General features: G+C 36.2%; 1 protein-coding gene across 1 annotated transcript; it reads left to right on the forward strand.

Annotated features, from left to right (window-relative positions):
• Positions 1-838: 838 nt before the first annotated feature.
• Positions 839-21,081, forward strand: LOC105387157. Its single transcript, XM_048625153.1, has 7 exons — positions 839-1,077; positions 12,853-13,055; positions 14,115-14,268; positions 17,235-17,352; positions 19,781-19,947; positions 20,476-20,532; positions 20,764-21,081. Exons 1-7 carry the CDS (start codon positions 1,041-1,043, stop codon positions 20,847-20,849), a joined length of 822 nt encoding a protein of 273 aa, XP_048481110.1. The 5' UTR covers positions 839-1,040; the 3' UTR covers positions 20,850-21,081.
• The last annotated feature ends 971 nt before the right edge of the window (positions 21,082-22,052 follow it).

The following is a 22,052-nucleotide window of genomic DNA, read 5'->3' on the forward strand; positions in this document are numbered from 1 at the left end:
CTCAGGAAATATCCGTGTCGAATAAATGTATAAGTAGACTCAGGGAATATCCGTGTCGAAAATACAAGAGTAGGCTCAGGAACTATCCGTGCCGAATAACTATTACATATTATGGATACAGAAGTAGGCTCAGGAACTATCCGTGCCGAATAACTATTACACATTATTAAGTAGACTCAGGAAATATCCGTGTCGAATAAATGCATAAGTAGACTCAGGAAATATCCGTGTCGAATAAATGCTTAAGTAGGCTCAGGAGATATCCGTGCCGAATTGTGAAGCTGAATAAAATATTATTAACATCATCTGGATCCCAATCAATAGATCCTTTCCTAGGGACTGACTGACAAAAAAAACCAGTTTGAATAGAGCCAGTGGGCTAGAGAAGGTAGATGGGTCTGGTGGACGGATCTGGTCGTCCTTCATAGGGTGTGCGAGGCGGGGCGCACCTTCTATTCAAATTAAAAACCCTTTTTATATATATATATAATATATACTTTTAAATCACTCTCAATTATGTATATTTTTAAGAAATAACTATTGCTTGAGCTTTGTTCTGTTGTCCTAAAAATTAGATAAACCAGGGATTAGTGCTAGGGTAGGGATTCTCTCAACCTCCTAAAAGAACTTGAGTTACTTCGGCAATGTAGAGTCCTAACCGCTAGACTAGACGATCACGTATTGGCCAAACGAATAATGCAAAACACGTATACCGTTACAAAACTTCTCTTCAGTTCCGTTCCAATTTATGTAGGGCGAAAAATACGCCTCAAATAGGTAGGTTAGAGTCCGAAGAGAGTAACTACAGGGGGGGTATATTACAAGGACGCCACTTGCCCCGACGGTTAGTTCCAAACCCGATACTGGCCACCACACACGCAACCCATACAAGTTTTAAACTTAGAACGCGGAGCGCGCGAAGTGCATTTTGAATTTGACGTTTCTAAACGTATTTCGAATATGGAGTGTTTTTGTTGTGTTGAAGTTCTGTGCGCGTGATAGATGGTTTCGTTAATTTGTGAACGTTTGAATCAAGAACAATGTGGTGGTTGCTGAAACTGACAATTGTATTACAGTGTAAGTTCGGTATTATTTATATGCGTTCAATAACTTTAGCCATGTACGTGGAATACAGTGGATCTCAGTGGCAAGTGGTACTTTTTGTCAGCACCCTTGTAGCTTTTAGAATCTGCTATAGGTTGGGTACCTATCAAACTTATTAATTATTTAAAGTGTGAAATTCCTCAAGGAGAAAAATGAGCGTATTTGTAGCTTATTATTTCCCATTCAACGACAATATTCTGATACAAAACTGTCACTGCTAATGGCGTTTGACAACATAATGCTGAAAGCAAATTGCCATCAATAGAACCCTTTACGACATCTGCTGAGTCCCATAATCCCTGTTACGATTGATAAGTAAGTCTTTGTTATTTTATAATAACAAAGACTTACTTACTTGGTAAAATTTTTCAGGACTCCAACACTTCACAACTATTGTATACAGAGTGACATTGAAACAGTATCATATCAGTTAGTTGTCTTGTACATGATGTTCAAGACGTTCAATGAATTCTTGTAGAATACTCAACAAAACTTTAAAAACAAAGTCCCTAAATAATTTATTTTAACTTAGTTTTTCTGAAATAAACGACTAGTCCTTACCTATTATATCAAAACTTTGTCGACCAACACAAATGGCCTGGAACACAACTAAAAAGTCCCGTATTTATGCACCATGTTTGGAGTTATGACACCAGTAATTTATGAGTATAGTTTGTGAAAAAAAGTTCGTCTGCCGGACTGTAGTGTAGATAAAACGGAAACTTTATTTTATGGTGACAGGGGAAAAATTAAAAACAGTAGGTATTGTTTATTTAGTGATTTTACATATCCTAGCTGCCTAGTAGGCTTATGTTTAATACTTTTTTGGCTTTCGAATAATGTTTTATTCCTATACTGATTTTTGCCACCTACATAACTCAGTACATATAAAACTGCAACATAATACATATGGACGATTCAACTTTATTGTGTCATTATATATTACATTTTACATATTACATAAAATATGTAAACAAATAAGCATAATATTATTACAAACAAACTGCAACTATAAATTTAAAAAAAAAACTGTAGTAATTATTCTGATTATGTCAATACAAACAACAGAGCAGCAGACAAAGACAGTTCTCTTTTCAAAAAACGAAATTTTATTTTTCTTTTTCGCAAACACCAGCCGGTATTGTGCGGAATTCATAAGGCGGGTGTGCATTGCTCACTTAATAACTGAAGCGTGAACGTTCAAGGCAGACGCCGCCGCACGCGACCGTCTTTTGTTTTCTTGCTGTGTTTTATTAGTAATTTATTTCAAAGTGTACTCTTTCATTTGGTCGGTTTATTGAAACGTTATACATTTTGTAGGATGCCACTTACTTTGCTAGCCATGATTTTTTCACGAAGAAGAGAACTTTTTTTAAAATTTATTTATTTATCCCAATTACATGTTTTTACTTAATTACATTTAGCCACTACCGAAAACCACTAGGTTTATTTGTAGCAGCGAGTGTTAGGTACTGGCAGAAATTCTAAGCTTAATACCTGACTGATGTACAAATACAATGGTATACCTATAGATTAACTGCTAAAGTAAGCTGTACACACTGCAGGCACGGACCCACGACCACATTTAGCACTTAGGGCGCCATCTACATCCATCTCGAAGCTAAACGCTGCAACTGGAGTCGCCGCAATGTCCCGCGTTGTTCCTGAAACTTTGTCACCCTACTGCAGTGGTAAATAGTGCATAGAGAGGTAGACTGTCAGTCAAGAATGTTTATTGAATATTTAATCATGCAAGTAGTGTGGCTAGGTACATTAAACATCAACTAAAGTCTGTTTTTTTTAAATCTCAGATACTAAATTGATAGATTTTGAGAGGGCTAGTACGGGGCGCATTTAAGACGTGAAAAGTTCTCCGTCACTCTTGCTCTTGAGGCTACGCGATGTGAGTGAGCGTGATGCAAAACTTACGTCACGTCTTAAATGCGCCCCGTGCTACTAGCTCTGAACGGTTCAACAGTCGATTGTCCGCCAATAGCGCGATACGTCACCTAATCGCGGGACAATCGACTCTTGATGAACCGTTCAGAATCTCTCAATTTAGTATCTGAGATAAAAAAATCAGACTTTAAGTAAAAGTTATTATGCTAAACCCTTTTAAAATCAGAACGTTTTATTCTCTACTTTTTACACACGCTATCAATGTCTTCGAATGAAGAGTTTTAAAATCAAGTGTTTCATTAAAGATTTCTTCTACAATTTTTAAAAGGAACTTCCTCTTTGTAGTCACGTTTAGTTTTTATAACAATATCTACGTCAATCTTAAATTATAACATCGTTGCTGTACATCGAAGTTTTAACTCAGTTCCAGTATTCGCTTTAAATATTCAAACGACAAAAGTGACATTGGACGTAACTCTTATTAACATTAAAGTGACTTTTGAGGGCAAAGAAACTTAGATTTTTATCTCAACTTGGATTTTAAGATGCTTGCAATTTTTCTTTAGCTTTGAGTTTTTAAACTATAATACTATGACAGCACCGTAGCTAAGGTGCTAGTGAAGCTGCTTCCGAAGCTTGGGGCCGTGGGTTCGAATCCCGCCCAGGGTAATCATGTGTGTGATGAACATTTGTGTTTGTCCAGTGAGGTTAATGTCGTTTATCTATTTCATATGTATATTATGTATCTATCCATGTATTTGTGTAGATTATATCAGCTGCGCGACATCCATATCATATGCTCTGCCTAGTTTGGGGTGTTTTGGTGGGTTGCTGTGTGTGACATGTCTCCACATTTTTTTTATGTTCCTACAGAACAAGTTTATATGTCCATCGGTTGGCTAACGCATTTTTATTTCTTTCACAAATTAAAAGAGTATCGCAACAAAAAGTCGCGTGTGTTTATGAGACCATACATCCTGTCTATTCTCTAAACGGTAAAGCTCCTTTGTGCACAAACTAGTCCCCGTTTCTATACCTTACAGAAACAATTGAACATTCTTACTCCGTTTACAACAAGGATCATATTAGCAGAACATTTAGCTGTAACTAGAGGTCAATTTATAGTGAACACAGAATTCTGGAATTAACATGCCGTGACGACGTGTGCCTTGAGCAAGAAAAATAGTATCTACCTCAGATGTTGTTCAAGATTATAAAGAAAAGTGCAAATTATGCAAGAAGTGGATAAAGTGGAGTGCGTTTGAAAAATGAAGGGTGTAATTTTTCAAAGAGATGCATGGATAAGACTAGGGGCAGTGATGGTGCAATCTTCATTACAACATGCAATTTAGATAAAGATCCACCTATTACTACACTTACAAGCAATGAAAACGTTCCACCTGCCATTGCTGCTCCATACGTCACTGGAACTTTTTCATTACTCATGAATATAATATCGCTGTCTACCGAACATGCAAGAATCTATTTTGACTGCAAAACTTAGAATTCCACAAATAGTTAGGCAACTACCGTGCGGTTGCGGCAGAAGTAAAAATAGACGAACTAAAAGTCAATACTGCACTATCATTACCATGCTAGTTACAACCGGCGGTGGCTAGCACCTGCGTATGTAACCTTAAGGCGCGATCAGCCGGTTCATGCGAGTGAATATTCAGTCGAGGGAACGGTTCCATGTTCACACGACAAATTGGGAATGACCAAGAAATGAACGTTCATTTATTATTTTCAATAATCTGTCGTCGGGTGAGGTCGTGCGTCTCAAATGGCCGAATGCGAATAAACGTTCATTCTGTGTGCAGACTGTTCACTTTTTCATTCGGAGTGGGAATGAAAAATTCGAATGCCAAAATCAAGCATTGTAGGATCGATTCATTAATGAATACATTCGGCACTCTTGTTTCATTTTGTGTTCACACGTATAGTTTCGAATAAAAGACAGAAATGAACGAAAAATTAACCGTCTGATCGCACCTTTAGGAAGACCCCTATTCTGCCATGCGTTCCTATTCTCATTTGCGAGTCGCCAACTGGAACGGAGAGCACGCGCTCAACCGGTCTCAGAATGGTAGTTCTCTTAGATTAAGAATATCCGAACCAGATGGAGCTGTGTGTCACATACAAAAACAAAGCATGAAACTGTCCACATTTGCTTTACTGACAAACCGTTTTAAGTTATTATTATTATTATTAAATTCTTAATTGCACAATAATAAATATGTACCTACATAGGCGAACTTAATGCTAATAGCATTGTCTTACAGCTAACCTAATGACAACCATTGTACCAATGACAACCGTCGCTCAATACAGTCTACAGAGAGGGCGCCACCGTCGCTCAATACAGTCTACTTAGAGAGATACGATTTTCGAAAATTTAATAAAAATAGACACAACTACTAAAATATGTTCAAAGTAACATTAAAACCTACGTACAGTCATAAATGACCTGCAAAAGTGTTATCTAAGTGATTAAACGACTATAAAATAATTAAATAACATAGTATATCATAACAAACTAAAGTGCATAAATAAAGTGTTTATAAATACTAAAACATGTGAATATAAAACTAATTATCAAGTTAAAATAAATGTGAAACAATTAAGTGATTATCAAGTGGTTTCTGTGATAGTGAATTAACAATCATTTAACTTGCATCATTGTGTCGATATCACTTGACCAAAGTCCACTAACGGTTAAATTGAAAACAAAAAGAAAACGTTGAACAAGATCACCTATTTCAATATGCCCTCTAACTGAGGAGTAGCCCAGTCGGATAAGACTCCGACTCGCCATCCGAGAGGCTCGGGTTCGATCCCGTCGCACGATGATTCTTTTGTAATTTATTTATGATCGAAATCAACGAATACCACGTTAAAATCAGAAATAAACTAAAAAGACGAATTAACCTGCCTTATTAAGATTGTTCTAAGCAGTACCAATATTACACTATAGGTGGCACCAGGTGCAGGTGCACCAATTTAAAAATGGAAAATGAGAATATAACTACACGAAGACGTACCAAAAGATTGAGCTTCTCAGAAAACGAATCCTTATTGGACATATCCTATCAAAGTCTTCCTAACTTGATAGAGGACAAACAGTACACACTAGAACTACAAAATGAGCTTGAAAAATTAACACTAGAGTTGAATGTTGCAAATAACGAAATCGATAATCTCAACAGCGAAAACGTTGCTCTTAAACAGAAACTAATAGATTGTGAAACTACTATAAAAAGGTATAAAACAGTGTGCCATTCTCCAGGACCATCCTCTAAATGCTCCACACCTTTAAAGTTTTGCTCCCCGCAATATAGGAAACAAATTGCAACTACCACAAAAATGGGAATACCAAAAACATCACCAAATCAACTTAGTAACAATGCACTTATGGAATTGTATCGCAAAAGTACAGAATCCCAACTACCAGCTTTCATCAACGAGAACAAAAAATCTCGAACATACCATTGCAGCAAAAAGTATCCAGACGTCGCTAGTATCGTAGACATAACGAGCCCAAACACATCGGAGCATATCCCGGCAAATATTTTACAAAACCAAACATATCACAGTGGTGACAAGACAAAACAGTCTCCCAATTCGCTAGATAAGCGAAAAATATTTTTGTTCGCTGACGAAAAAGGGAGACATATGCGACAAATCTTACAACAGCTAGAAGGGAATAATTATATAGTATGTTCTATGATAAAACAAAATGCTAACATGGAACAGGTTTTGATGTCTTGTGTATCACAATGTAAAAATTTAACTAAATCTGACTATGTAATTATTCTAGCAGGATCACACGACTCCAACATCAGATCCCTAGAGTCAAATCTAAAGCATTCATTATCCTTACTTACACATACTAACGTGATAGTGGGTAATGTATGCAGGAATATGTGCATAGATGAATACAGTCTCAATACAGTACTTCACCAAATATGTTGTTTGTTTGATAATGTTATGTATGCTGATCTGATTGATTATCACAGCGAAAACCCAAAAATGTTTCACCGTATTCACGCATGTAGGCTTCTCCTTCGACAAACGTTAAAAATAGAATATATGAACAAATTTATAATGTATAAGAAAAAACAGGAGAGTTTATATTCTAGCAGTGTATGTACACAAACAAATATTGTAAACTATCATTCGGCCAGTACTCAAACAAGTGAAGAATTTTTTCGCTGTTGAAAATAATGTAAAGCCTAACATAAAAAATGTTCACATATTTTATCAAAATGTCTGTAGTATTAATAATAAAAAGGATGAATTTGAATTATATATTAACTGTCTGAAGGACCAACCTATGTACGTTTGCATGACAGAGCACTTTCTAAATAAATTTTCAGCTCCACTTTTTAATATTAACAATTACCATATGGCCTCATATAATCACAGAGTGATTAAGTCTAGAGGTGGTTCTCTTATATTAGGTCACCAAAGTTGTAAATTTGAAGAACTCGAAATTTGTAAAAAGTTTTATAAAATGGATTGCTTTGAAATCTGTGGCATAAAGGATAATGATACGAACTTACATATCCTATGCTTGTACCGTACACCTTCTGACAAGAACTTCGACTGTTTTATGAATAAGTTGGAATCACTAATGGAACACTTTTTCAACAAGAGGGTCATCCTCGTGGGCGATTTTAACGTAGATCTTTTAGCGGATAGTAACCATAAGAATGACTTTTTGAATCTCTTGACTTGTTTTAATTTTAGACCGCTCATTGATGATGTAACTTTTATTCGTAACAACTCACAATCGTGCATTGACAACGTATTGACAAACCTTCCTAATGATGACATACTGAATATTAAAATTGACCATAACAATATGGCAGATGGCCACGCAGGTATCACAGCCACATACAAGACTTCAGCTTCTTCCGCCAGCCGCAATGGTAACAGTCAATATATTTACAAAGAGCAAAGAGTTTTCAGTACTAAAAATAATAATACTTTCAGGAGTAAAATTCAGAACCAAAACTGGAATTCGCTTGGCATAAACGGATTTTTACACAGATTCTCAGAAATATTCAATTGCAGCTTTGTTAAGCGGACGAAGAAAATTCACCTGAATAAGGAAAACAAGATTCAGTGGATATCAAAAGGTTTAAGGGTTTCCAGCAAAATGAAGCGTTTCTTAGGTTCCGGAAACCGAACCAATGATGAATCGGTATTACAATACAAGCACAGATACATTTCACTTTATCGTAAGGTTATACGGGCACTAAAAAAGAACACTGTCACGAAAGAACTTTCCAAATCAGAATTTTCATCAAAATCAATATGGAAAGTAATCAACAAACATCGGAACAAAGAAATACAAAAAGCAAAAGAAAAAATAATACTTAAAGAAGAAAATAGGATTATAGATGACCCTAAAATAATTGTAGACTTATTTAGTAAAGTTTTTGACAATAGTGAACAAGCAGTTACAGAAAATTTTAATACATCACATTCCATACTTATAGACAGCACAGATAGAGTAGAACAAAACATGCATCTTAAAACTGTCACATCAGAGGAGCTTATAAAATTAGTAGCCAAAATGAAAAACAAGTGGTCATGTGGTTACGATGATATACCTATAAGCGTCATAAAGGAAAATATCGATATCTTGGCTGAACCATTGGCTATCTTCTTTAACAACTGTATGGAACATATTATATTTCCAGAACAGTTAAAAATTGCTAAAATACTACCGATTTTTAAAAAAGGCTCTAGAACTGACCCAAAAAAGTATAGACCGATCTCATTGCTACCAACCTTATCCAAACTGTACGAAAAACTACTCAAACACAGACTGATAGTACACTTAAATACCAACAAGGTATTAAACTATAGACAGTTTGGCTATCAGAAGGGAGTTGGTACAATAGATGCCATTGAGTCTCTTGTCGACGACACTATAAAAAAGCTGAACGATCGTAAGAAGGTGCTTGGTTTATTTCTAGATTTAAGTGCAGCTTTTGACACAGTCGACCACTCAATATTACTAACTAAATTAGAACACTACGGAGTAAGAGGACAAGCGTTTGACATATTTAAAAATTATTTACAAAATAGACATCAATTTGTTGAATTAAAATGTGACGACAACGGCACAGAAAGGGTTGTTAAGTCTAAAATGGTTAAGGTGACGAGAGGTGTTCCTCAGGGATCAATTCTGGGCCCAATCTTCTTCATCACCTTCACAAATGATCTCATCAGCTATATGTACCGAAATATCCCAAATATTGAATTAGTTTTATATGCAGATGATACAAACGCGGTACTGTATGCTGACGACCTTAACACACTGAATCAAAACGTTAGAGCAGCTCTTAGAGCTTTCGATACATGGTTCAGTAGCAACAATCTCCACTTGAACCCAAATAAAACTAGTGCTATTATCTTCAGAAACACAGCCAGAAATCATGATACGCTGGATATTGAGTTCAATGGAGATAAGATCGGTTTGGTTGAAGAAGTCAAGTTCTTAGGTGTTACCATTGACACATTCCTGAACTGGAAGCAGGAGCTTATATCAATAGAGGGTTCAATTAGTTCAGCATGCTTTGCTATCAGAAGCTTAAGAGATGAGCTTAGCCTCGAACGTCTCAAAATGGTATACTTTGCATTAGTGGAGTCGAGGTTAAGATACAGCATAATGTTCTGGGGTCAAAGTCATTACTACAATATGAGGAAAGCGTTCGTAAGTCAAAAACGGGCCATACGAACAATGGTACGAATTGCACCCTGGGTCTCCTGTAGAGAATTTTTTGTTAGGTTGGGCATCTTAACCGTCCCTTCCTTATACATTTTAGTACTTTTAACTTACCTCGCTAAAAACTTGCCTAGGTATGAGTCAGCTGACGAGAGAACGACAAGAAACAAGTCGAGACGGAAAGAAATTCGTATTGAAATGTTGACGGCTAGACTGAAAATTGCGAAACACTGTGCGCGATACCAGGCAGTTTTCCTATATAACAAGCTTCCAATCGACTTAAAACAAATTGACAATGTCACAAGGTTTGAAAACGGTTTGCGTGCCTTCTTGTTGGAAAAGTGCTTCTACACATTAGATGAATATATCAATATGCATGATTGATTTTGACATTTTAATTGTATTAACTTCATAATTATTATATTTTTTTTTTTTTATTATTATTAATTTACTCTAATTTATAACTACAATTTATTTATTCAATACTATTAAGTGTAAATATGTACTGCATGCAACAATTTATATTTTAATTTTTCTTGATTTAGTTTTTAGTTGTAAGTATTTTTAAGTGACATTCAGATACAATTTATTATTGTGAATTGAATTGAATAAATGAATGATTGAAATGAATGAATAAAGTCACAAATTTTCTAATCTAAATAATTCAAAATAAGATCGAGTTCAGTGGTAGAAGTGGGGTGTTCTTTATCCAGACGTTTTTTTGACACTACTTCTCTGTATATCGTTGATCTAAAGTAATTCTAGCTTAAAACGTATAAATACGAAATTTCGCCGCGCTGCTATGCTAACCACAACTCTACCTCGTTGCATTAACCATACCGATTGTATGACAGCTCTCGTGCGTTCGTCTTTTGTCAAGATAAAGTAACCCTCCGATCGTCACACTCCGCTGATCGAGATAGAGATGCTAATTACGCGCCTGCCGTATGGCCTTAAGTGTTTTTTTGTTAAAATTCCGACGCATTTTTGAGGGTGTCAGATGTTAGGGCACGTGTCTTGAAGGGAGCTTTTTTACTTAGGGTTTTTTGCGATGGACTGTCTGGTACGATTTTTTTTTTAGTTAGTTCTTACATAAGTACATACATACATATATGTATTGTTTATCAGTGAGCTCTGTTTTGTTCATGTTCGTACTTTAATGCATACGTGAGAATTTTAATAAGTGATCGAATCAATCGATGGCAAACCAATATACACAGTTACACACACACTATTACCTGAATAAATTAATACCACTCCCAATAAATAACACCGCACATTGTTAACATCCTTTCCAAAAAAACAAAATCCATAAAGAATTTATCCCAACATCAAATATCCGTTTTACCACGCAGGATTGCAGGATACACAGGTAATGCACAGGACAACGTCCGGTTACACCAATTCACCAACTTCCCCTACAGTTGTGTTAGTAGAAAACCCCCCTTACTTCAACGTAGGTAGAGCTAAACGGTATGCAGGGTTGGTTGGTGGAAACCTGCGCAAGAGCATAGAGTCTCACTTCACTGCGCACCCCCGGTTCCGCAGGTTGATTACGTAAATATTCTGCATATTTCTCGATAAAAAATACTTCCCTTTTAAACTTTGTGCTCTTGCCGTTTCTTTCTACGCTATAAATCGGTAGTTTATACTTTTTACCCTGGAATTGATTGAATATACTTAAGTAGGTACCTTTAAATTTAAATAAACCTGCAGATAATTAGTGATAGCAAAGACTTCGATACAAAAAATTGTATATCCATATTTTAAGTCTTTAAAATCTTGAGTAGTTTTGTAAACAGTTGTGTAAATGTACCTTCTTCAATATTGCAAACGGCGTCATCAAGCTAGACTTTTCCGTTTAGAAGTAACTTGGTGCCACTGATTTTTTTTTATTGCTCGTGAGTGTATATAGTATCCCAAAAATTATATCATAACAACCATATGGCTCCAATGTCCACATGTTGTCTTATTGACCCCCTCTTTCCGCGTCGCTAGTACTCAGCGGCGATACGGTGAATAATCACGATAAATGCGGTATTGTCCAGCGTTTCTTGCAATATGGGGTTCAGCAATGTAATCAGATTAATTCTACATAAGAGCTTATAGAAGCTTAGGGCCTTACCACAAAAACTTAGACAGTATTTAACAGGTGTTTAGCGCTGTCAAACGCCTACAAAATCTGTCAAATTTCGTTTTAAACATTTGTTAACTAGTGTTTAAAGTTTTTTTGTGGTAGTACATTTAGTATTTAACAGGTATTTAGCGCTGTCAAACTGCTACAAGTTCTGTCAAATTTCGTTTTAAACATTAATTTGTTAAACAGTGTTTAAAGTTTTTTGGGGTAGTATACAGTTAGTTTTTAAAGCGGCGTTTACTTGTCGAAGAGTATGTTAGGTCCATATGAAAATAATGCATGACCAGATCCGCCTGATTAGGTCAAGTTGTACTTTGTCACTTTAATGTAAAGTAAAAAAATATGAAATAACACTTACTAAGTAGGTATTAATATAGACAGCAAGAATATCGGCTAAAATAGTATATCCAATAATATCATATCTCAGATACAACGCAAACTACCTAATAATAATTGAATCACTAGCGGGAAGGTCCTAAAATTTTAAGGCCAATATATCCTATACTAATAAAACCGGTATAACTTAAAGTCAATACGCGCATTTGACCCGTCGGTTTATTTAACCCGTCCCGTTACACGACTCACTACACCCACCTGGAATATACCGCAGTATAATTGAGTGAATGGATCATTAATTTTATGTTTTAGATGATATTATTATTATGGTGCAGTTTCAAATGATAAACCACAATATGGTGATATATGGAGTACCAGCATACCAGCAAAGAATTTGAACAGACATCCATTTAAATTCTCCACCATAGATTACGTAATACTAGTTGGTACCGCCAATCCGCACGCTGCTGGTGCCATGAACGCGGCCTAAATGCTACCGAACGCTTTTAATACAAAACAAAAAATATATTTAAATGCCATTCCAAATACGAACATCGAAAATGTTTCCACCGTCGTCGATATATCTAATTTCTCTGTATATTTAATTTCCTAATATCATTACTCTCCCTCCCAATAGGTGTCAACTCCGTCCGTATAACCAGCATGCGAGTCCCCGAAGTGATCCAATACGGCACGGACGCCGTGACTCTCGACTGCGAGTACGCGGCGGACAACGTGACGGGGCTCGTCGTGCAGTGGTTCCTCGCGGACAGGTCGCGCCCGGTGTACCAGTGGATCCCGCCGCAGCGCCCGCAGGCGTTGGGACTGCTGAAGAATAAGGTGCGACTTAGAGACTTGTTTAGCGAGTGTTTAAAACAAAATTAGACATATTTACCAGATGTTAGAGCATCGTAGAGCCTTGTGTTTCTTAGTTTGACGGATAAATGGCTTTTTTACGTAAGTATATATAATCATTATGATCCGACGCAAATTAGGAAGTCAGTGACTGGTGCGAATATAACTGGCGAATCCTTTCACAACGGTGCGCAACCATAATTGCGCTAGCTTTAGTTTTACTAAAACTAGAGCTAAGCAACCGCTAAGAAGTGATCCAATACGGCACGGAGGCCGTCACTCTCGACTGCGAGTACGCGGCGGACAACGTGACGGGGCTCGTGGTGCAGTGGTTCCTCGCGGACAGGGCGCGCCCGGTGTACCAGTGGATCCCGCCGCAGCGCCCGCAGGCGTTGGGACTGCTGAGGGATAAGGTGGGAATTGGAGACTGACTGTATTACTACAAAAATGTTTAAACATTGTTTAGCAAGTGTTGATAACAACGTTTTATAGATTTATCAGGTGTTTAAAAGCTGTAAACATGAGGTAAACACTGTCTAAGTTATTGTGGTAGGACCCACCGTTAGAAATGGCTGTTTTGTTTCTCGAGTGACGTATAAACTGTCCCTTACGTTTGTATAATTATGGTAAGTCCGCCGCAAACTAGGAAGTCAGTGACGGATGCAAATTTAACGGTGACAAACTCTAGTGTAATCTTCCGCCAGCTCTAGTTTTAGTGACCGACACGCTAATAAGAAAAAGTGGTATGAATGAAGTATCTACCACAAGAATGTTTATATTAACCCAAACCCGAAATCCCCAATAAAAATCTCTGTAACATTCCACAGCAGGACTTAAAACACAGGGTGTCGCAAAAACCGTAAACATCACAGCACCGCGCGCTGCGCATCACGGCACCCTGTCCATAACTCACGTTTACTTTATATTTTATCCCTATGATAAGAATATAGATACTGAGACAAATCCCAAGCACTACACCAACAATGCCTCCCAAATATTTCCCGCTCCGAAAACCCCATTAAATATCTCCGTAAAATTTTACAGCTGGACCTAACACACAGGGTGTCGCAAAACCCGTACACCCAGCATCGAGCTCTCCGCATCACGTCACCAGGTCCCGAGCTGACGGGGAACTACACGTGTGTGGTCTCCACCTTCCTGGCCGAGGACCAGAGGACGCGGCCTATGACTGTGTTCGGTGAGTTGGGGTGGGGAAGGAGTGGTGGAGGGTGGTGGTTAGAAATTGTTTCAGGGTGATTAATACACTCGCTAGCTATGAAAAAAGTTCCAGTGAATACAGCACTAAATTATTCCTAAATGGAAAAGGTTAGCTAAATTACGTCTGCTAGTACAGTTAACAGTGCATTAGAATATTACCAATTTAAAACATAAAGGTCGTATTCAAATATTAAATCAAATGTTTTAAAAAACTGGGGCCATTTTATAAATTCAGTAACCCACTTTTCATCTTAAAACTATCTGCCCAATTCTTTCTAGTCTTGTTTCTGTAATGATGTTACCAGCACAGTAAGATCACAAAATACACTACATGTTTATTCTTGTCTACAGGACGTTTTAAAAGTCTAACTCAGTTTGTCTCTTCAGTTATGTACAGGATGCTCCGTGTGCGAGCGACGTCGATAGTGTTAAATATTGATGTGTTTAGCTCGGCGCTAACCAATTTGTATTCCATTAGTGTCACCGTATAGGAAATTCGTTAAAGCCTTGCGTTCATTGGGCTGCTACTAGTATTTAGTGACTGCTGAATTGATAATGTTTATTAATCTCTAGTTTGGGGAGGATTTATTATATGCTATATGTTAACAAACAGTTGGCTTTATGGAAGTTTATAGAAGAAGTTTTTTTGACGTTTTGAAACTAATTAACGAGCTCTTTAGTAACTGAGAATACAAAAAAACTGGTTGATTAAATTCCGTTTAGCTTTTGAATTAAGTAAATAAAATAAAACGGAAAACATCCTATTCATTTATTATTATTATTATCTTATGTAAAAATATTACCATGAATATGGCTTTCATTATATTATAATCAAAGGAATATCTTAGGGTACACAAATAAGTAATTTTCTTGTCCAAGTTTTGTCGTTGTAACTAAGTTACCAATCTTGTACTCGTCTCGTGTAACTTGAATTTAACATTTTGTGTGCGTAATCTTCACTCCTACGCAACCAACTTTACTAATTAGGCCTCACAAAGAAATTCACAAATTTATTACGAAATTACTTGCTGACGTCAAGCAATATCGATGTATTTTGTGAAGTCTGCAGTGTGTTGCAAAATGGGTCATACTAAGCCGAACCCAGCATGTGCAGCATGTTATATCTAAGCCCGAATCTTTTACCCTTTTTGCAACACTCTGTATATTATGTCGATTCACGTGAAAATACATAAGACTGTTTTTTTTACACTTTATAATGTATGAAGAAATGAACTCTTAGTCTCCTATAACTAATAATCTTTATAGAAATATTAATAATCTTTATTAAAAGCAGAAAGCAAACACCTATACCTAGTAAAATATTATAAAATAACATCATGAAACTAAGATTAAAACCGTGTTACGTAAGGTTCATAGAATGTATTATTCAATTCATACTTTGTGGTAATTACAAAATAATTTATTTACAATACAAAATTAGAATTTTATTTTTACAAATATATTAGGTACTATCTAGCTAGAATTTAGAATATACACCCTGAATGAACAATAAACAGAGTAGGTACCAGTAAGGCCTACCAATATTACTAGATACCTATACATACTACGTAGTACCTTGCTTTAAAGGTATATTTTCCTTGTAATATTGCATGCAAAGTTGCACGATATAATTTCCTGCCAGTTCACCGATGCACAAAGAGCGGTAATCCAGGGGTTTGTTCCACTATCTATACTAACGGTGGCTGTATTTTTATGGCGTTAAATAACATTCTTTAGGTAATTATTGGATGCGAAAAGCTATGGATCGCATCCAGTGGCATGCTTAGGGAGAGGTGTACGTCCAGCAATGGACTGTGGACTGACGAACGATAGGCTGATATTGATGATGATCATGAAATTATAGTTATGCTCCAGATAAATTTTATCACATTAGGCGATTGTCACTCTTCCCCTCATCACGCTGCGTTTTGTGTGAATTATATGAACGGAGGTAGATGCGTTTTCTGTGTGTTGGACTGTGCGTGTTCTATACAAACAGCAATGGGATGGGTACTTGCAAGCAACGTTTGGACACGCATTCACGCAACATACAGCGTGATAAATGGCAGTGTGGAACCGCCGAACCTATTGGTCAAAGTGAACAACTTTGTCGAAGAAACATAGTGTTCGTTTCAAAATCCCGCAGTCATCATCATCATCACGACCCATCACGTCCTTCGAATGAAGGAAGGATTTTAGGCCTTATTAGTATCCCGCAGTACATGCACATATGCACAACGGTTCCACTCGAGAGATTCAGGTGCAGGTACTTACACCCCCTCAGAGAATAGAATAGAATCCCGCAGTACGATTAAATATTGTATATTTGATTTTTGAGTTTGATGAGTAGAATTTATTACTGTTTTTTAGTTTACTAGAACTGTGGCAATTTCCTGTACTTGCAATAACGTCAAGCATATGACAGCCACAAGTAATATCGGAGATATTCCGATTAGATTTCAGCATACATATTATAATTTTGTATGGTTAAATCTTCCTGCGATTGGATTTGCGAGTCAAATTATTGACGTATTAAAATATGAAATCTCGGCTCAGGATGACATTACGTTGTACTCTAGCCATCTTATTTTGAATCATTTTAGATTTTTTCTAAGCATGTTTTTAGATTATTCCAATACCAAACAAATTATGATTTTAATTAAGTATATTATATTATAAGTATTGTATTGTATGAGTAAGTATAAACGAGCAATAAAAAAGTTCCACTTACAAAATTTTGATCATAATACCTATTTAAATTTTTATCTGGTTATATTCGGTTGCATCTCTTTCAACTAATTACCTATTTCTAATTTTTTATTATTACTAATTAAACTGGAACTTTTTCATTGCTCGTGAGTGTATAAAACTTACTTTACTTTATACATATTTACGTACCTATATAACTTTATTATATTACCAATAAAGGCTTTCCCTTTGTTTCAGTACCAGAAAAAAGATTTGACATGATCCAAGATCGATTAGAAGATGGATGGTTAAACATAATCTGTTCAGTCGAAGGAGTATTCCCGAGGCCCGAAATCATTATAATGGCGGGGAATAGGTAAATATATTTCCCTTTTATTTTATTATTTAGGTATTCTTGGTATAAGTTTTTCCCGCGAGCTTCACTTTATGTGAAAAGGTTTTCCCATGGGCGTGGAAGGATAAAATGTGACCTTTAATGAGGTAATTTTATTTTAATGTAAAAGCGATATTATATAAGTACTATAAAGTTTCAAATAAATCTCTTCATTTGTAAACATGAAAGTGTGCCAAACTTATTAGGTAGATGAAATTAACAGATTTTTTAAGTTGCTGAAAAAATATACTTACTTACCATAATCTACTAAACCATTATAATCATTTTAGTAAGTAGTTAGGTTTTTACTCAGTATTAGAAAAAATAACTATATTAGACATAAGACTCTGTTTGCTGGTCATTCTTCTTATCCTAATCCTAACTAATATTATAAATGCGAAAATAACTGTGTCTGTCTGTCTGTCTGTCTGTTACTCTTTCACGCCAAAACTAATGAATCGATTATAACGAAATTTGGTATAGGTACATAATATGGTCTAGACCCTGAGAAAGAACATAGGCTACTTTTATCCCGGAATTCCCACGGGAAAACTTTTTAAGGCGAAGCGAAGCTCGCGGGAACACCTAGTACTTAATATTTATTTTGTAAAGTACTATTGTACACAATCTTCTGCATTACACGGCCTCGCTCCCAGGGCACCGATTCAATCCTGTTAAGAGATACATCCATGCAACAAACCTCGATTCACAGGGGATTAAGCATATGCTTTAACTTAGGAAATGTCGGGTGTGAGATCTGGTGTGCAGCGTATGTATGTGCACTTATGCACTTGCTGTGCCCATTAATAATACATACATGATGTAGAGCCCGAAATGCAACATAATGTCACAATGGTCAGCACAAAAAAAGTTTATTGGACAACAATTTATTCTTTGATATTTTACACCGATGCATGTAACACTTATTTCTATCGTCAGAAATGCCTATTCGACGAATTTCAATGTGAAATCATGAGTTTTGCATTTATATTTTCATATTGAAATTATTTACTGCATTCAGCGATGAGTTTAAATAGCGATTTCAGTAAGTAGATACACAGATTTACACAATTAATAAGTACTGTAGCGAGTATATATAGTTGTTTGAAAGTTAATACCCTATGTGTCACGGATATCAAGGTTCCAAAGAAGCATCTGCAAATGCGCATCTTAACATGCATTTGGGGAACTCGCATATTCGGAGAATAGTTAGCAAAGTTCCGGATGGAATGGGAATTATTTACCCTAAGCTCGGCGGCCAGAGTTGCAGCACATTGCTCCCGAGATATCTGAGTGTCCGTGGCAATTCCTTAGCCAATACCAATTGTTACAGCAATGTAATAAATAATAGTGTTCGAATGTAACTTTAGCCCATATTTGGTTTTATATCTAACAAGGTTTTTAGGCGAGACATTAGGTAGCAGTCTGTATATTTCTCCACTTACTTATTACTTTCATTATACATGACAATATTCCAGAACCTGATGATCATGAACATACATCTTAAACTATAGAAAACTATCTCGAAAATAAGACCACAAATGATCCGTAACAATTCAACTCTTGTTTTTATCCATTTAAATTCTTACAATACTTACTTATACACTTTAAGCCAGGCTGGCTATAGCCAGTATTCAGCCTGTAGATAATGAAAGATATATGTATAGCGGGCTAGCCGAGAGACCTAAGACAGGTTGGTCAGTGGTGTCTGCATAGTTAACTACTAGATAGAGTGCTCTGCAGTTCCTACCTTTGGACGCTTCAGTCTTATATCCATCAGGGATACGATCCTATATAAAGATTTTAGTTCACTAGGCCTAAACTATTTTTTACTTGTTGCTTAGAAAAGACACACTTTTCTCATCAAGGATGAATAGCTACGAAACAATAAATCATTTCAATACACTTGGGACGCACAGTTGAGATAAAAACTGCATCACTAGGATGAATCTGTCTGGATGGTTACTATAGATTGACATACAACTATTGGCCTATACTCACATAATATATTACTCGATTGAGCTAAACTGTCGAGTATAACTCATGGCATAATTACTTTCCTTTAATTCCAACGAGCTGTGGGTTTTGCGGTCCACACGTAGATTTTTACTCGACTTCGAGTAAAACTATCGAGCAATAATTAACGATAGTGAGTACTGGCCATAATAAAAGAGAGCTATCATGCAGGAGGCGGTACGTCTGTCGATATAATGGCAGAATATGAAACAAACTGAAAAGATTGACCCCTTACGTAGTTGAACAGTAGAAAGTACTATAAGCCTTATGTCCCCGGATAAAAGTATAGATGACTAATGACTAGCTGCCCCACCGCGAGCTTCGCTTCGCCTTCCAATGTTTTCCTTCCCGTAAAAGAAGTTCTCTCGTCTAACCTTGCACTACTTTGTTACAGGCCATTAAACACAAAAACGTCAATCAACCTCATAAGCTCGCGGTACACGGCGGTCGCCAGTGCCCTAGTGCGGGTGGTCGCGCTACCCCCCACCGTGGAGCTGCTGTGTGACATGCAGGTGCCGCTCGCCAACTATGTTAGCCGGAAACGAGATATATTCTATAGAGGTGAGATCGCCAGACCCTGTAGCATGGGACGCTATTAAGACGTGACAAAAGTTCACCGCCGCCGCGCTCTCGAGGCTGCGCGATGTGAGTGAGCGCGATGCAAAACTCTTGTCACGTATTAAATGCGCCCCATACTAGCATTTCAGATTTAAATTAAACTATATTTATTTTAGTTAAGTACACTGTACCCTATTTGTGTCTCTTGTAGTCCATACATCCAAAGGTTGTCTGGAATAGATCGTTGTAAGCGATAAGACCGCCTTTTGTACCCTTATTAAGCTATTATATAAAAAAATATATATATTTCTTGGTGTACTGAAGAGTATCTATCTATCGTTATCAATAGTTGCCTTACCTGTTCCTGCCTGCCTTTAGGAGCTTTCTGTACAGAAATCGCGACCGAAACTATCGTCGAGCCACGCACTTCTATAATACTCTCATAGAAGGTGTCCACACGGGGATATTATAAACACAATCCGTTTATGTAAAATTATAATACATATTTATTTATGTCATGTATTTTTTCAGATCCACCTCCAAGTCCTGAACCAAATACTCCTGACACGCAAACAGCACCAGATATAGGTAAAAACTTGTAATTCATTAAAATAGGCTGTTAAAAAAAATAATCATTCTGAACAACTTTTGTCCTAAGAAAATTGTGAATTCATGCAAAAATATCTAAGAACTTCCCATAATGTTACCATAGTAAAAAGTTACGTGATCAAAGTTTATCTAGGCTCTTATTTTAATCTAGGCTATCAATTATCATTTTAGATAAGTATAAAGTGTTAAATAATGTTGTATTTTTTTCAGGACATACAACGACTGCACCAGCAAGACTGATATTCATAATGTTATTTTTGAACGTGATTCTAAGACAATGGTTTGCGAGACACTGATAGTATTAATAGAACTGTGACAAATTGTATTTAGTAGTTAATTAAAGATTATCTCAGATATTTGTACAGTATTGTAAATAATTATAATATATTTTTATTAGAGCAAAAGATAAAGATTTCATTAAAACTCAACAAGTACTAAGCATAAATAAAAATTATTATACCAATACCATAGCGTTCATATTTTAACATATTATGTACAGACATAAATATGAATGGATTTTCCTGTATAAATTTCAGAGTGTATACCTAATATTTTGTCGATCCAATCAATACCTAAGATTCTTTATAAGACATTACTATTTCACATACTAAAAATACCTAATTAAGGGGATATTTTTATACATCGAATGTTTTTCTATAAAATTTTATTTTAATAAGCACTTGTACATTCCAAAGAAAGGCCTAGGTCTAGTCGAGAGGTTGAAATTAAAGAAAAAATACCAAATTCCCTATGTCTTTTATTTAATTTCTATTTTTAAAATAACATATTAAAAAAAAATAACATATTCTATTTTTAATAAAACAATGGGGACTACTCAAGGAGATACTCTGAAGAACTTTTGTACTACGACTTGAAAATGGAATGGGAAAAAATATAACAAAAGATGTACAGAATTACCCCTAAGTCAGAGCGGTGGTAGCGCAGTCGGGTAAGCGCACGCTTCTCCCGCCAGAGATGCGGGTTCGAATCCCAGCGTTGACATGTAACAATGAGTTCTTTGAATTTAAGTATGTACAATGTATACCATCGTTCTAACGGTGAAGGAAAACATCGTGAGGAAACCTACATAATATCTAGATTTGGCACATCTAGATAAATGTGAACCCACCAACCCGCAGTGGACCAGCGTGGTGGGAATTGGTCCAAAGACCCTGGGAATATGCACAAAGGTTCCACTCGAGAGAGCCACGTGCAGGTACTTACACCCCTAAGTCTCCTTCCAGCTTACTACCCTTTTTGTAACACCATGTATAACATTGTTTATACCTACTGTAAATATTTTTTTATAAATTTATGTTTAAGATACTTACCATATTACAGAAGAACCATTGCCCGTAGAGACAATATCAATAAAAATACTTAATAAAACTCTGCAGATTTTGTGATGCAATAAAAATGACAAAACTAGAAAATTATTTCAGTTTTTATGTTGATATATTCCCTGTTTCAATCTACTTAATGGACACTATAAATATTGC

This window comes from Plutella xylostella, chromosome 13 (assembly GCF_932276165.1).
Source record: "Plutella xylostella chromosome 13, ilPluXylo3.1, whole genome shotgun sequence".
NCBI classification, from domain to species: domain Eukaryota; kingdom Metazoa; phylum Arthropoda; class Insecta; order Lepidoptera; family Plutellidae; genus Plutella; species Plutella xylostella.

Bases quoted from the DNA above. Each gene is read 5' to 3' on its own strand.
- LOC105387157 (XM_048625153.1), top strand. From the start codon at position 1,041: ATGTGGTGGTTGCTGAAACTGACAATTGTATTACAGT. The intron at 1,078-12,852 runs GTAAGTTCGGTA...CCCTCCCAATAG, and splicing joins ACTGACAATTGTATTACAGT to GTGTCAACTCCGTCCGTATA. The intron at 13,056-14,114 runs GTGCGACTTAGA...AAAATTTTACAG, and splicing joins TGGGACTGCTGAAGAATAAG to CTGGACCTAACACACAGGGT.